Raw genomic sequence first — 16744 nt, 5'->3', positions numbered from 1 at the left:
CCAAACCACCCCTTAGTCCAGGCACCTTTCCCCATTCCCAGCAAATTATTATGGACCCGACTTCTCTGCCCTCCCAGTTCCATACACTCTCATCTCTTATTATTTTGTGTGGTCACGGTTAAGCCACGTCAACATTTTATATTGATTTTTTATAGAGATAATAAGACAAAAAGCAATAGTGATATAAAATTTTGACGTGACTTAATCGTGACCGTACAAATAGAAGGGGATGATAGTGGGAGGGCAGAGAAGCCAGATCCAATTATTATATATCCTCCTTCCTCCATATGATGGGTTAATAGAGGTGTACTAGAGGTAGCTGATCCCACGGCACATACACAAAGGAGGCAGATTCTCTGCCCTTCCACTTCCCGTGCCCTCATGTGCCCTCTTGTTTGTGTGGTTACGGTTAAGTCACGTCAACATTTTATATTACTATTCTTTTTTGTTTTATTATTTTTATAAAAAATAATATAAAATATTAATGTGGCTTAACCGTGACCATACAAAGAGAAAAAACACGAGAGGACACAGAAAGTGAGAGTGCAGAGAATCTGCCTTCGTACACAAAACTATAGATCAACGTGCATGACTGCACTCCACGAAATGGAATGGAAAAAGGACAGCAGAAAATAGTGAGACAGTTTGGATTGAAGTTGCGTCAATTTCCAAAAGTGTGTTAGAAAACAGGGATTCTCCTAGTCATCAATGCCAGGTGTCCATCAGCCAATGGAGGGCTCGTCATTTCTATTATTCACGTGGGGTTCCGAAAGAGAATGAGTGAAAATGGTCAACTCGTTCCAAATCTTTTAAATCTCCCATTAATTTTTTTTCTTCAGACAATTAAGTACTCGATCTAATTAGTTTTCTTGTTTTAATTGATTCTTAGTCGCCTAATTAGTCGTCTTCTTTTAATTGATTTTTAGTCGTGAACTGTCTTTATTTTCTTAAAAAAAAATTATTGTGTTTGAAGTATTTTTGTCTAAAATGTTATGATATTTTCACTTTTTATAACCACTTATACATCATTTTTTAATTATAATCATCGAATTAAATAAATTAAACAAATACAAATGAAAAGCGTGAGAGATGAAAAAGATTATCTATTTATCACTTCGCTATTAAAAACTATATGTGAAAAGCCAAATATGATATTAAAAAACTAAACACTCGGAACACCTTTGGCATTGTTTTAGGTCATCCAAGCGGTTGTTCACTCGCCTAAGCATCAATACTTATTCTTCACGCCACTTTTGGTGAGCCAAAACACAAATCTGTGTCTTTTGGAGCGTTGTGACGTCCCACCCAAATGCTTTGGCCCTTCATTTAAAGTATATATATTTTGGCATTTTGTTACACCTAGGGCTGGTTTGGTATTGGATTCTGAACCGAAACTAGTATCCCGAATCCCAAACCAAAATTTTTCGGGATGAGAATTTGAAGACCAATTTCAAACTAAATTTTTGGGAATCCTAAATTTCGGGAATCCTGAAATATTTCGGGACAAATAGGGATTAAATTTCATAAACCCTAACCTAATAAACATAAATATAGAAATTAAATTAGGGCTCGAATCATGAACATCCAATCCAAAACATGAACAAATTTCACAAACCCTAATCTAGAATTCAAACCCTAAATTAAATTTCAAACCGTAAATTAATTCCAAAATTTACATGCTAAAGACTCTCAAACTTTGAGTGTCTGATAGAGAGAATCGCGATAGAGAGAGAGCGGTGACTCTTTGTGGTGAAGGAAGGCTCCATAGTCGGAGACGGTAGTAATAGAATGGTGTGGTGGTGGGCCGGTGATAGGCCAGAGTTGAGCTTCAAATTCGAGACAGAGAGGAGAGGGCTCGGTGGCTGAGGGAGGGAGGTTGGTTTCAATTGAAATGAAAGTTATGAACGAACGATGGAAAGAGAAGGCTGGAGAACCCTAACAATGAATGGACGACAGAGATTAATTTGAAACAATCCAATGGTTGAAATTAACTCTAAATATAATTAAAAATATATATAATATATATAAATAATAAATATATATTTTCGGTTCGGTATGGGATTCCCGAAATATTGAAAAGACAATCCCGAATCTCATACCGAAATTTCGGGATCGGTTTGGGATAGCATCTTGAAAATTTCGGGAATTTCAGTTTGGGACATTTTTGGTTTGGGATTTTTTCAGTTTGGTTCGAGATTTTTGGGAATTTTTTCCACCCCTAGTTACACCAACTACTTTTTTATACAAGCACAATTAGTGTTGCATACATTATAAGTACAAAGCAGAAATTTTGAAAGACAACCCGGCATGATAAGTTGAAACAAACAAAATATTTATGGTTCTGAGCTGAAAAATGAAATATATGTGTATATATCACAAACAAACATATAGGGACTTACTAATTAAGTACGTACATTGTCTGCAAAGTACAACTAATTCGATGATTGCTTGAGACTTTGGACCTCTAAATCTTAGTTCTCTCTTCTTCTAGATTCCAAAGGTTTTCTCTAAAAGAAAAGTTGCCACTCATGTCTAAACTTCATCAGCAGAATTCATGCCTACCGTTGTCGATTGTGCAACATCTTCAACCCAAAAGTTTGTGAAGAGGTCTTCCTCTAACCCTAAACTAGAAAATAGTGTTCCATCAACATTGTCTGTATCATGCAACATGGTCTTCCATGAATCAATAGCATTTTCTGTAGGTGGTGATGATGTCTGTAATAACCTGCTACAGTTCTCTTCAGATTGAAAAATTGCACCTCTAGCCCTCCGTGGTTGAGGTCTTATGACGGATGTGGCTTTTGTTCTTTCTTTGGATTTATCCTTCATATATTCCAACTCCTTTCGTTGCTTGCTATTCCAATAATTTTTTACGTTGCCTGCTGTTCTTCCTGGGAGTCTTCCAGCAATTATTGACCACCTTACATGCACAAACAAAATGAATAAATAATATGTTAAAACTACAAGGGCATTTGTTCAAAACTACAAGGGCTTTGTAACTCAAGAATAGTAAAATTGTAAGGAGTTGTTGTCACGGTTTCAGAATTCTTCTCACTCGATCGATCAAGTGCGCCTTGTGTCTTCAACGGGACATCTCATTGATTGAGTCCACAATAAAATTTTGGAGTGTCAATGATGTGTTTTTTCTCTCTCTATTTCTCATGGTTTGTATGGCTTGAGGAACGGGATAATTTTTAGTCAAGATAAGTTCTTCCTAGGTTGCATTCCTTAGCTTATATCGTTTAATAGAAGTATCCTGTCTTTTTTTATAAAAATAAAGGCTAATGTTAGGCAGACCAAATTTTTTAAATCAAATTATGTGGTTGTAAATAATTGGATTATTAGTAAGTATTGATTAATGTGCTTGTTTTTTTATTGATGACACATAGTTTGATTTACAAATTAGTTTAAAATTTTGGTCTCCCTAGCATTATCCTAATATATTGCTGGGCTAGTTTTGAAGAATGGATTGAACAGGGATAACTCAATTTGATATATGGTGGGATTGGCGCAAATTATAATTGAATCATGTGATTCTAACGAATAAGAATTTTAAAAGAAGAATTAGTATCAATTCTCTATTTACTAATGTTCATTAACTGAGACTTTATTAGTTTTCAGATTTTGATCGAAGTTCCTATCATTAATGTATTAATAAGTCATTTACATAATTTTGAAAATAAAAATTAGTAGTTGATTTTGGGTTTTAATACTCACACTTTTATTAAACTCCAAATTAATTTTCAATTCAAAAACATTACTAAAATAAAAAATAAAAATAAGCTTGTACTTATTAATTTTTTATAAAAGTTTTAAATTTTTTAATCTTAAATATACTCATTCATATAATATTTCAATTTTTTAATCTTAAATGTACGCATTCTTAAATATATCAATTTGTTATATGTAAAATGATCCTTTTTTATTAATATAAAATGTACCCATTTAATATACAAAATTCATTCAATTTTTTTCTAATCCATTTTTAAACTTATATGGGTACATTCTTATATGTAACATTTCAATTTTTTAATCTTTTTCTTTTTATTTTGAACAAATCAATTTTTTAATCTTAAATGTACACATTCTTAAATATAACAATTTTTTATATGTAAAATGTACCATTTTTAAAAATATAAATGTACCCATTTTTTTAATACAAAATCCATTCAATTTTTTTCTAATCTATTTTTTAAAACTTATTTGGGTTTGGGCACGTACTTTCTTTTTCGTTGATTTGATAATGTATTCATATCAAGTTCAATCTAAAAAATTTACTAATTTTATTAAGCTTAGTATCTATTATTTTGGTTTTGAAGAATGTACCCATGTTTTGGTACAATCATTTTTTTGATTAATTTTGATGAATGTACCCATGTTTATATATAGGCCTTTCAAGAGAAGACATACCTCATTTTTGAAAAAAATGGGGATTAGTTGTGGGACCCACTCCACATCGAACTTCAATGATCTGAACTGTCTATTTTGTAAGTCTCGATTCATAGATTATCCTTACAAAAATTCAATTCAACCCAAACCATTTGCCTATTTAATTATCACGATGAAATTTCAATGTTTCTTAAAGAACAAAGTGTTCGTCAATTTCTTTAAACTCAATTAGATGCCTCAAATATTTCCAATTTGGCTAATATTCTATGAGGATGATCTATGAGATGCAACTTGAAAAATAGACGGTTCGGATCGTTAAAGTTCGATGCGGTGTGGGTGCAACAACTAATCCCCATTTTTATGAAAAAAAATGGGGATCCCTTCCCTTAAAGGCTTGCTCTATGTATAATATATTGGAAGTATAATTTATCTTTTAATATTTTCATTCCCACAAATCATGGGTTTTATTTAAAACCTCATTAATATAAACAACTACAACTACAAATTTCAATTTTTAATTTAAAAATTATAATAACCTACATTGAAATGCATTATTACATTAATTTCAATAAAAATTGAAAACCAACAAGGTTTCAGTCAAAGAACATTAATAAATAAGGACCGTATCCAAAGTCCCCATTTTAATATTTGTTTCGCAAAATGAATAATTCTACTCATATCACATTTTCATGCTACATGATGTTATAAGTCTAGCATTATATGATATTAAAATGTGGTACAAATATGTACGTAGTAAGCTTAATATTACTACTCTTACATGCAAATGTTATAGAGATTAAATTTTTGTAGCACAAGATTTGACAAATGATATGATACATATAACCAGCATCATTTATGGTACAAAGGTGTTGTCTCTCTAACATTTACTTTCAAAAAAAAAAAAGTCATGACAAACCATCATTTCGTATATATTCTAAATACAATATATTTTTCTGAAAGTATGACTTTAGCACCTAAAACTTAATTTTCTCCACATAAAATCCGGCATAAGTTTTTTACTCGAATAAAACCCATTGACTAGATTCCATATTAGCAAATTCATTAATTATGTTTGGCTTCACATATTTAAAACAATTTGGATGCCTAAAATACCCCTATTTGAATTTTTTTTGTTTTGATAAACCATATTTGAATGTTTGATGTACATAATTAATGCCATGTGGATTGTAAGGGAGAATTAATGATTTTACAAAAAAAAACATTAACGTTATAAATTCATTGCCTATATAGTAACATAAAACATGTCTACTATATGTTTATACTTGCTTAATTAAGTCAATAAAACTATATTTTAAATATTAATGTCGGTAAATTATTTCACACACACACACATAAGCATGATATATGTAAAATTGATGCAAAATAATTTACCTACATAATAAAATAATATTATTTTATTTAATACTAATTTACCTATTATTTGTACATATAATAATAAAATGTGTGTTGCAGTCCTATTAGATTAAGAATATGATTGTGTAAATCCTAGTAGATCTAGGAATATCTCTTATATTTCTATTAGGAGTTGATTACCTATTAAGAATTGTAATCCTAAAAGGATAAGGAATTAACCTTCCCTACTACTATAAATAAAGGCACAATGGAGTGGAATGAACACACCCACAATTACACATCTCTCTCTTCTCTCTACTATTGTCGTACCTTCCCTCTCTCTATGGCCTCCATAATTGTTCAGTAAATTATGTCTATAACACGTTATCAGCACTCTCTTGACGTTGCGCTAACAAGAGTTTGATCTTCAATCAATGGAGTATTACGTTTTAATCATTTTTATGATTAATTCTTTTATTAAATTGATCTACATGCTATTGATTCAATTTAATTTTTCTGTGTTGAACATGATACAACGCATTGGAGATGCAATTCTGGCTTTCTGATAATGATCCTCTACAAATTCAAAGGCTTTTATTGTTTTCCGACAATCAAGTACTCTTAAAATAAAGTAAGATATTTGAAACGACCTTAAAGCATGAAAACATTCCCCATGATGCATGAACCCCCTATGTTTATATTTTCCTTCCGATATATATTGTATATGTTCATATATTTGTCAATATATATATACACGTTTCATGCATTACGCAATTTTTGCTATGTGGAATTTGTGAGTCAAAGAATCGAAATAAATTAGAAGCAATTCTAGGGTTTTCCTAACCTTAACGATGTCGAAAAGAAAAAAAAAATCTGGGTTGACTAACGTAAGGGTCTGCAGCCCTCGGTTCACCCCCGAGTCCAAGCTAAGCACGACCTGAAGCAGTTTACTGGGCCCCCAATTTTCCTCAACCACACGCAGCAAGCCTTTGGCTTGTTGGGCTTCATATTACCCCAGCCCGCGTGTACCACAGCTAGCCCAATCAGCTGGGCTTATCCCATAGCCCAAAACCCGGCCCTAGATCTGGCTAGGCCTTGCATGCACTAACCCCCAGACCAGCATCTTGCTAGGCCTACACCCATGCCTAATTCTTGGCCTAAAACGCCAACAACTGCTAGGCTCCCTATCTCAACCCGTGGCCTGTTGCCATTTTGGGCTCATTTTGCAGCCAACCCAAGCTTCTAAGGTTTTGCCCTACTCACGGCACCCAAGCCTAAACCCTTTTGGGCTATGTTTTTTTGACCCAATGCTATTATTTGGCATTTTAAATCATTTTAACTTGAATGTTATTATTATTTTGCTTCTATGATCGACCCCGAATGATCCCAATCTATTGAATTAATTAAAAGCGACCAGTAGTCCATTAATCTGACATGACATCCAAAATTATTGGCCTGAAGCCCACTTTTGGACATTAACGATTCAATATTTTATTTCTCTTATTTGAACCGTTGACTCACTTTCGTAGTCCCGAAGCGCTCACACTTGAGTTGCTGAAGCAACTCAAATCCACTACACTTAAATCAGCATATTGCATTCTGTGTTCTTGCAGGAACCTCTCTTTTATGAACTAAAGGTTCATAAACTAAATTGAACCTGTAGTTTCAAATTTAGTGCATTTGAAACCTGACGTTTTCTTAAAACAATACACCTATGAAAACCCGACGTTTTTCATGAAACCCATGTCTTAGAACTTGAATGTTCTAACTCTGATGCTTATGGATGATTAATTCTCATAACACCAATCACAATCTTGTTCCCTCCAATTATGTGGATTGTCGAACTGTCACAAGTTCGATTTCCCTTATTTGGACGTTTATAATAGAAACCACTTTATGTGGGGTACAAGATGTGAATCTCCACTTGACTATCAAGAAGCTAAGAAACCATTGAAGCCAACAATGGCAAGAAAGAGCTGAATAAGCTTCTGCTATGATCTTCATTTAAAGACTTATGGCCGAAGCATTACAAACAGAAATACATCCCAAACGAGGATTCCATGGCTATTTGGCTCTCTTCTATGGACCGTCCAATCATGAAAGACATTGCCCGAAACACACCATGATTACGTCCATGAATGTGTACAATTCTGAAGTTTATAAATCTGATCGAATTTTGACTGGAGAATATTTTTCTCGTCCTTCCATGTTTCTAACTCGCCCATGAAGCAGCAGTGTAGAAAGCAGAAGTTTACCAAATTATCAGATCAGATTACTACCACAAACGTGAGAGAAAAGTATAGACCCGGCTTTGCATGGAGTCTACCAAACAGTATAGACCCAGTTCGGTTGGAGTCTACCGAATGGCTTAACCCAGTTCGATCAAAGCCTACCGAACGGTGATGCCCTGCTTTAGCAGGGATGCACCGAAGGGCATACTCAGTTTCGGAATAGGTGCACCGAATGGTACTTCTTTGCTTCCGTAGAAACCTACCGAACAGACCCCTCTAGCTTCGGCTGAAGCTTACAATTTTGGTCTATCTCTCTCACAATCTAATTTCGAGTTTGTTTTTACAACATATGGTATAATCAGGGCCTGTCAAGGTGTGGCATCATACCCAAAGTGTGATCATTGGCATCTAAAACCTAAAAATTCAAGAATAAGGGATGATATTCTCGAACCTCGACCCTACATAATCTATTTTCTTCTTGATGGAATAGATCATTGGTCATGCACTTGTTCGTACCCCTACCAATGTTGTTGAGGAGTACCATTCTAGTAGTCAATATGTGAGACTAATTTTGCTCCACCGAACACCGTTGAAATAGCATAATTTTGACATCGATGACCTTGTTGGCCGAATCCTATTAGTAAACCATTTACTTTGTGAACATTTTTTCATGTTCTTGGATTCACATTTGGTGATTGTTTTACTTATGGATAATCTTATTGATATTGTCCTCAAATATGAGCTAATTGAATCATGTTTCTTAATACATGTGACCCAGTTCAATTAAACACGTGATTAGGTAAAAATGTGGGAAAATTAGTTGTCTTGATGAATGCGATACTACACACACTAACTTTACACCTAAATCACATCTCTAACAACGGCTTCAGGTCTATCCAACCTGATAAAGAGCATTGGCATGCTCCTCATTGTATGAATGGTACTGAATTACCATTTAAGTAACCTTAAATTCTCCATGTCGTTGAGTTTTTAAGGATATTTAAGAGAACAATGATCATGAATGAAACCACTGAAGAAAATATAGTGGAATATCTTTGCACCACCTCTAAAAATGAGCATGCAGCTTTGATTTGGGGCCAATGGGTTGTCTCCCAACTACGCCACATGTGGCCAGCCTAGAGCCTGGTGATTTAAGCAGTTTTACTTGCTTTGGCACGACCATTTAGGACACTTGGGTCGAACAATGATGCTACAGCGCATCGCCTTACCCGAAGTAAAGATCTTGTGCTTACAAGCACACTTTGCCAAAACCCACTCGTTTTGGGAAATTTAATATCTAAATCATCCCTAGCAAAGATACGAAATGACTCTCTTTTCACAGTGGATTCATATGAATATATGTGGACTAATCCAACCAAAATGCAAACCATATAAATACTTATGGTTTTGATTAATGAATTGACAAATTGGTCACATGTTTATCCACACACATTGCTACTAAACCCCCTGGTCGATTAAGGGTTCACCACCTTACTTGTCCCTTAAAGTCCGGAAGACTGGATAATGTTGGAGAGTTTATATTGACGGTTTTCGATAAAGTATTGCATGTATTTTGGGTTTATAATTGAACATTGAATTCCCATGTTCATCCCAAATAGCCTCGCCTAGTGATCATAAAGCGCAATTTAAATGATTGCCTGGATTTTGGTAAACATACCAAGTTTTCGGTTTCTGCCTAGGGCTATGGAATCTTGTACACAACTATGTTGGTCCACTTTGAGGCCCATTACCACCCAACCTATTCGACGTTACAGTTGGTTACTGGGTACGAACTTGATGTTTTTTGTATTTATGTGAGTTGGGTGTGCATTCTATGTGCCAAGTTGTGCCGCCGCAACGTGCTAACATGGGTCCTCAAAGAAGGATGTGAATCTTTGTCGATTATGATTCTCCTTCACATTAGCTCTCTTAGTGCCCTTGCATGCGATCTCTTTACTGCTTATTTGCGGGTTGTCACTTCAATTAGAGTCTTCTAGGCGTTAGGGGAGAGATAAGAACGACACGAATTTGCATGGACGTTTCCCACTATGTCTCATCTCGATCCCCATACCGCACAAGTATTATAAGCAAGTGCGATGAATTCTACCTTTAAAAATGTTGCTTTAGATGCATTCTTCTTAACTAGCTAAAGTGACGAGATCATATACCAGCAGCAAACATGCATGCAAAGATAGACATACTTAAAGGACGTCAAGTCAATATCCCTAGAGGATGTGCCTGTGATAACCCGTCCTGGATTTTTACGAAACAAAAAGGGTTTTTACGTAAACTGTTACTCCGGGACACCCAAAATCAACCCAAATCCCTTCAGCGAGCCCCGTGGGTTTCGAGCAAGATCCTGCCACCTTCGTTCACTTCTCAGTGAAACAAAGGTAACCAACCTTCCCCTCTCGACTTCAGCTTCAATTTGGTACCAAACTTGTACCCTAGGTTGCTAGTTTGACGGCGATCGGAGCTAGGAAGCTTCGACCTTCTTCCCCGGCGAGAAACCCACACCCAACACATCACAGGCTTTCGGGCCGAGTGTGTAGCACAGGCCCTTGGCCCAATTCTTGGGTCGGGCCTTAAGCCCAAATCATTTTTAGTTATTTATTTTTCTTTTATTAACCCAAAAACCAATCGGGCCGGGCGTCAAGCCCAAACCCCTTAGAGGTGCAGCATAAGGTCTTCGACCCATGGACCTAGAACCCTAAACACTTCAGGCTTTAAGCCCAAAAACCCTTGTAACCCTAAACCCTATTGAGCCCAGGCCTTCAGGCCTTAGGACCAAGCCCAATGGCTAAGCCTAGATTCACTGGTCCAACCCATCTCCCTTTTAAACCCTAAGCCCTACTCGGATCCAAACCCTTGACCCGATCCAACCCTAAACCGATTTGACCCGGTTAACTTTGACCGACTTGGACCCGTTAACCGTTGACCATTGACTATTGCCTTTTTCGGGTTTCGTGTGGAACCCTTCATAGGCTAATTTTAACGTCCTGGACCCGTTTTTGACTTCCGTTTTCCCAAATTAAATCGTTTGAGTATAGTTTATTAATTTGACGTTTGGAAACCCCTTCATTCCTATTTCGTACGACTCTACTACGACGAAGTATCTGTGAGTGGACCCCTTCTAAAATGCATGTTTTAATAGTATAAATGTATACATGATTTAATGATTACGTTTTATGAGATATTATGCTTATTGAGAATATACCATATTTTATCGAACTCATATTCTTTGTAGTATAGATGATGGATGACTTTATACTGCTTATGAACATGTTTTTGCACACTTCTTTATAGTATAGATGATGAATGACTTTATACTATGAAGATATTTTTTTAGATATATAACCTATGTTGGAAAGTCTATGTTCAATGGTTTTGTGCTTATCTAGTGGTCATTATACCGCCACGAGTGAGGATGATGGTTGTTGGTTGCAGGCCGGGAGAAATAATCTCTGCTTCGGGCCGAGAGACATGGAGCTGGCAATAGGCCGGGAGAAATAATCTCTAGCTACGAGTGCAGAGACATAGAAACTGGCATTGGACCGGGAGATATTATTATTAGATACCACTATTTATCACACTATCTACGAGATATGTTTTATGAAAGATTTTATGGCATGCTAGGGTTTCGAAAACCTATTAAATATTATGCTACTGATGTTTTTATAAAACTTTGGGGGTTAGTATGTTGATAATTATGCCACTCATGTTTGTTTTACGCCCCCTCAGGGCATAGATTCGAGGCGTACAATCCCGTCATCAAGGCACTTCCGCATTGGCATCTTCGAGTCCTCTCAGTGCAGAAAGGGAAGAAAGAAGATTTTAAGATTCGGAGAGACATAGCCTTAGTGATGGGAAACAAGTTATATGTGCCTAAGGATAATGAAGCGGTGAAAAAGGAAATCCTTGATGAGGCTCACATTTCGGCGCATGCCATGCATCATCTTTATGAATTCATTGTTGGCAGTTGAATATTATTTTTGTTATTAGTATTTTCAATGAAATTTATATGCATATTGTCACATGTTCTCAGCAAGGGAACCAAAAAAGAAAGTGGGCCCCAAGTGGCACACAAAATAAGACCCAAAAAGCAATATTCTAAACAAATGAAACCTAACCAAAGTGAAAATACGAAAATACCCTTCCATTTCATAAATTTCGGGACGGGTAGTTACAATGCACCCCTATTGGAAGGTTTGGACGTTCCTGTTGGACAGTTTAGTACATCGGCGGATAGCCAATCAATCTGTCTTGGCCTGGAGCACGATATATCACTCGGTTCGAAGGATTCACTTCCCTAGAAAAGGAAGACACGACACAACAATGAATCCATACTTGCTCGCTGTCTCAAATCATTTCCATCTTATGGGATTAATCTGGATTACTCCCGAAACTTGAAGTTCTTGGTCCAGTATACTAGTTTGGATGAGCTAAATGGAATTGAAATGAGATTACCATCAATGATGTTTTCACTTATATGGTAGCTACCAACATAAATGAAAAATGACGATATCAAACTGTGTTCCATTAATTAAGTGACAATGTAGAACTGATTGGACAAATGAAATTACAATCCAGGTTAAATTCCTTACCAAAGTGTGTTTTGGACTGTCGTTCCTACACTGCCCAAGGTAACCCCGTTGTGTTACAAATGGGAGAGAAAGCGTTATGAGATGAATGAAATAATGCGATATGATGCACGTCTTACGGTGCAAGATTTCTCTCAAACGTCATGTGATTAATAGCAGCATTATGAAATATGGTTAATGTTTTCTCCATGGGGATATAGATACGGAGATTGACATGTAAGTTCCTGAAGAATTACATGGATTGGTTCAAATAGTTCCAAAACCACGGAACACCCTCTTAACTTGTTTGAGGTGTTCACTTACAATCCGACGGATGTGGTATACCCGTCTAAGTGATTATTTGATCAGTCAGGGTCATGAATTATGCCCTTGCATGTTAAACTATGAAGTTTTATTCCAAATTGCTAGAGTTATAGTTTATGTCGTTGACACGAATCTCACTAAGACTCCGAAAGAGCTTGAGAAAACTACCTCGCACCTGAAGATGGAATTTGAGATGAAGGATATTAGGAAAACTCGTTTATGCCTTGACCTGAAGTTCAAGCGTTGTTCTGACGACATCTTGGTCTACCAGTCGAACTACACCCCGAAGATGTTACCTTTGAGTATACCTTTTATCGTCCATACGTTATATGCAAATGTGACCCTTGAAGAGGTTATGGAATCCGAAATTCCATATCTGAGTTCAACTTTACGCTTCTTTTTACTTAGCTCATTGTATTAGACAGGACATCTCATTGGCTGTTGATCTATTGGTAAAGATACAGCATCGTGCCTACACGCAACCACTGAATTAGTATTAAAGATGTACACTGAAGGTACTATGAATTTGGGCAAATCCCATCGCATCTCAAGTGGATCCAACCCCCTGATCCTCGGAATGATGCTTGCCTTGTTTGTTATGCTGACGCAGATTACTTATCAAACCCTCAAAATGCAAAATCTCTAAATGGTTATGTCTTTACCATTAGGGATATCATAATATCTCCGAGGTTAACGATATGACCTTAGTTGTGAAATCTTTGAATCGTTCCAAGACTCACCTTACTTTACTACGCCACAAGTGAGACATGGTTAAGAGTTCTTGTTGAGCATATTCGAAGTACTTGCTGTGTTTTTATCCACTGTTGAGTCCCAACAACGATCCATAAAGATTATGTCGCATGTATCAACTCAACCAAGCCATGATACATCAACGAAGTCAACACCAAGACATATTGCATCTACATCTACATCAGCAAAGCATCAGGAGATTGAAGTCATGCAAACTGATCCCAGAAAACCTTGCTGACCTCTACACGACATCACTACCAAAGTCAACCTTCCAGAAGCTTGTCCGAGGAATTGGTATGCCAAACTATTCGTATGCAATGCTTGTAGTTCTCATTTGGAAGTTCTGTCAAACTCAGGGGGAGTATCCAGAAGTGTACTCACTTGATCTTAATGTATTCTTTTTCCATACGATTAGGAGCATTTTCCCACTAGGTTTTTGCTACCTAACTATGTTTTAACAAGGCACCCATCCTGGGCTGATCATACCATTGTAAGCTTTTCTACTTGTGTCCCGAAGACGTTTAGTTTTGACTTAATGCAACTTCTTACTTTTCTCCTTAGTCTATGTGTTTTCTCCCACCTTGGGTTTTACTATAGCGAGGTTTTGTGAGTTTTACCTTTTTATGCATTAATCCATTGATCTGAGACTCGCATTTGCTCATTTTGCCGACGACTTCATCAACTTTACTTACTTCATCGTTGAAGACCTGATGCGCCATTTACTTGAGTATTTACACACTCAAGGGGGAGTGTTGCAGTCCTATTAGATTAGGAATGTGATTGTGTAAATACTAATAGATCTAGGAATATCTCTTATATTCCTATTAGGAGTTGATTACCTATTAAGAATTGTAATCCTAAAAGGGTAAGGAATTAACCTTCCCTACTACTATAAAATAAGGCACAATGGTGTGGAATAGAACAAACCCACAATTACACATCTCTCTCTTCTCTCTACTATTGCCGCACCTTCCCTCTCTTTATGGCCTCCATAATTGTTCACTAAATTATGCCTACAAATGTCTAATATATGTTTATACTTGCTTAATTACGTCAATAAAACTATATTTTATATATTAATGTCGGTAAATTATTTCACACACACACGCACACACATATGCATGATATATGTAAAATTCATACAAATAATTTATCTACATAATAAAATAATATTATTTTATTTAATACTAATTTAACTATTATTTGTACATAAAATAATAAAATGTGCCAAATATATATATGATATTGAATCATATTGATATATACTAAATAGAATACCTACATAACAAAAGAATACTATTTGATTCAAAATTAATTTACTTACAAAATAAAGCGATGTTATTTGATTCGAAGTTAATTTACCTATTATTTGTACATATATCTTATAATAATAAAATGTGCCAAATATATGTAATAATATATGAAAAATAAATTACCTACAAAATAAAGAAATGTTATTTGATTCAATATTAATTTACCTACAAAATATATATTATTTGCTAATCATAAATTTACATATAGGTAAATTAATTATATATTATATTTTTAACATATATGTTAGTACTGTACATATATATATATTTTTTGAACGTATAGTAGTACTATATACTTTTGAACGTATGTATGTGTGTGTGTGTGTGTGTGTGTGTGTGTGTGTGTGTATGTTAGGGGTAATAGTATGTGCAATAATTATTTGTTCATTATAATTAAGGTGAGTAATAACATTTATTGATTTGATTTGAATATTGTGGCACAAGTTGTAAATATTGTGTAATAATAGGTCAGTTACTTTTTTACTTGGCAGTTATATATATATATATGATACATATGACCACAATCTATATGGTATAAAGGTGTTGTCTCTCTAACATTTTCTTAAAAATAAAAGTCATGACAAACTATCATTTCGTTTATATTCTAAATACAATATATTTTTTTCATTAATTTTTTGTGAGAGGCTTTCTCAAGTGTGAAATCCTTGCTCCACAGACTTGGAGCACGAACAAAAAAGGCCCAAAATGCTGGTCAGCGTCTTAAGTTTTGCATATAGGGTTTCGTATTCTGGATGTATGCTGTGTGTTAGTCGATCAACAAATCTTATTTACTGGCTGATGTGCCTTGGCTGGCTTCTGTTCTTTTCCCAGCTTCTTATGAAGTTCTTTTGTTTTGACACATATTCTACAAGGTACGTAATATCTTTATGATAACTAGCTCATGCAAGCATGCAAATGGCTTTTGCTTGGAATATAAAATGACTTGCCGGTTTCTTTTTTGTTTGCCAAATAAAGGGGCTTGCCTGTTTCCCAAAAGTCTATGAAGTCTATGGATTAGATCTATTTCATCCTCTGTAAAATGTCCGCTTTTGAGATTCGGCTTCAAATAGTTCAACCACCTCTGTCTGAAGCTTTTCCTGCATCTGTTCAGACCTGCACATTTACACAAACACTTTATTTATGACATGTTTCAAGGTCACCAAACTGAAGAACAACTAATTTTCTAGTCAAAGTATGCCAACTAACTTGTCTCTTTAACCTGTTTCGCGAGGAACCTGGTGCCATTTTCCATCTCCATGCTTTTCAACGTACTGCCTCAGAATATCATCTTCCTGTTGAGTCCAGGCACCTTTCCTCATTATTCCCAACAAATTACTATCATCCATATGTATATATACCAGATTAGAGATCATAAGGCCACCGACGGCGACGTGCATGATTGCTCTCCACACAAATGAATGAAAGGGACCCAGTACGACTGAAACAATTTGATAGAGTTCCCGTTGTATTTCACTGATTCTTACAAAACTAATTAAATATATAAAACGAATAGGTGTCAATTGGGTAATACTCCAGTGACCAAAATTGGTCTAGGGTGAATTAGTAATTTGGTACAGACAAAATTGACCAAACAGTAATTTGATGGTTTTCAGTTTTGACAAAAAATCGAACCAAATAAAACTGAACTTACTCCTATTCACTGTATTTGGTGATTGAAACCAATAGTAGTTAGAAACACATTGGCTTAAAAATAGTAAAAGGTCCAATCGGATTAATGATTTATGTGGTGATAAGGTATTCAGAAGATAGTCCCGTGATAAAAGAATTAGGATTCAACCCTCGT

At 35.5% G+C, this 16744-nt stretch overlaps 1 protein-coding gene across 1 annotated transcript; it reads right to left on the bottom strand.

Annotated features, from left to right (window-relative positions):
* Positions 1-2401: 2401 nt before the first annotated feature.
* On the bottom strand, positions 2402-16286 carry LOC103435638 (transcription factor MYB114-like). Its single transcript, XM_008374034.3, has 3 exons — positions 16160-16286; positions 15924-16053; positions 2402-2920 (listed from the first exon to the last, which is right to left on the bottom strand). The coding sequence occupies exons 1-3, from the start codon at positions 16284-16286 to the stop codon at positions 2533-2535; spliced, it is 645 nt and encodes a 214-aa protein (XP_008372256.3). The 3' UTR covers positions 2402-2532.
* Positions 16287-16744: the final 458 nt, after the last annotated feature.

Source organism: Malus domestica, chromosome 05 (assembly GCF_042453785.1).
Source record: "Malus domestica chromosome 05, GDT2T_hap1".
In the NCBI taxonomy this organism is placed as follows: domain Eukaryota; kingdom Viridiplantae; phylum Streptophyta; class Magnoliopsida; order Rosales; family Rosaceae; genus Malus; species Malus domestica.
Note: the sequence above shows the minus strand (reverse complement) of the source record. Positions and strands in the feature narration are given on the sequence as shown.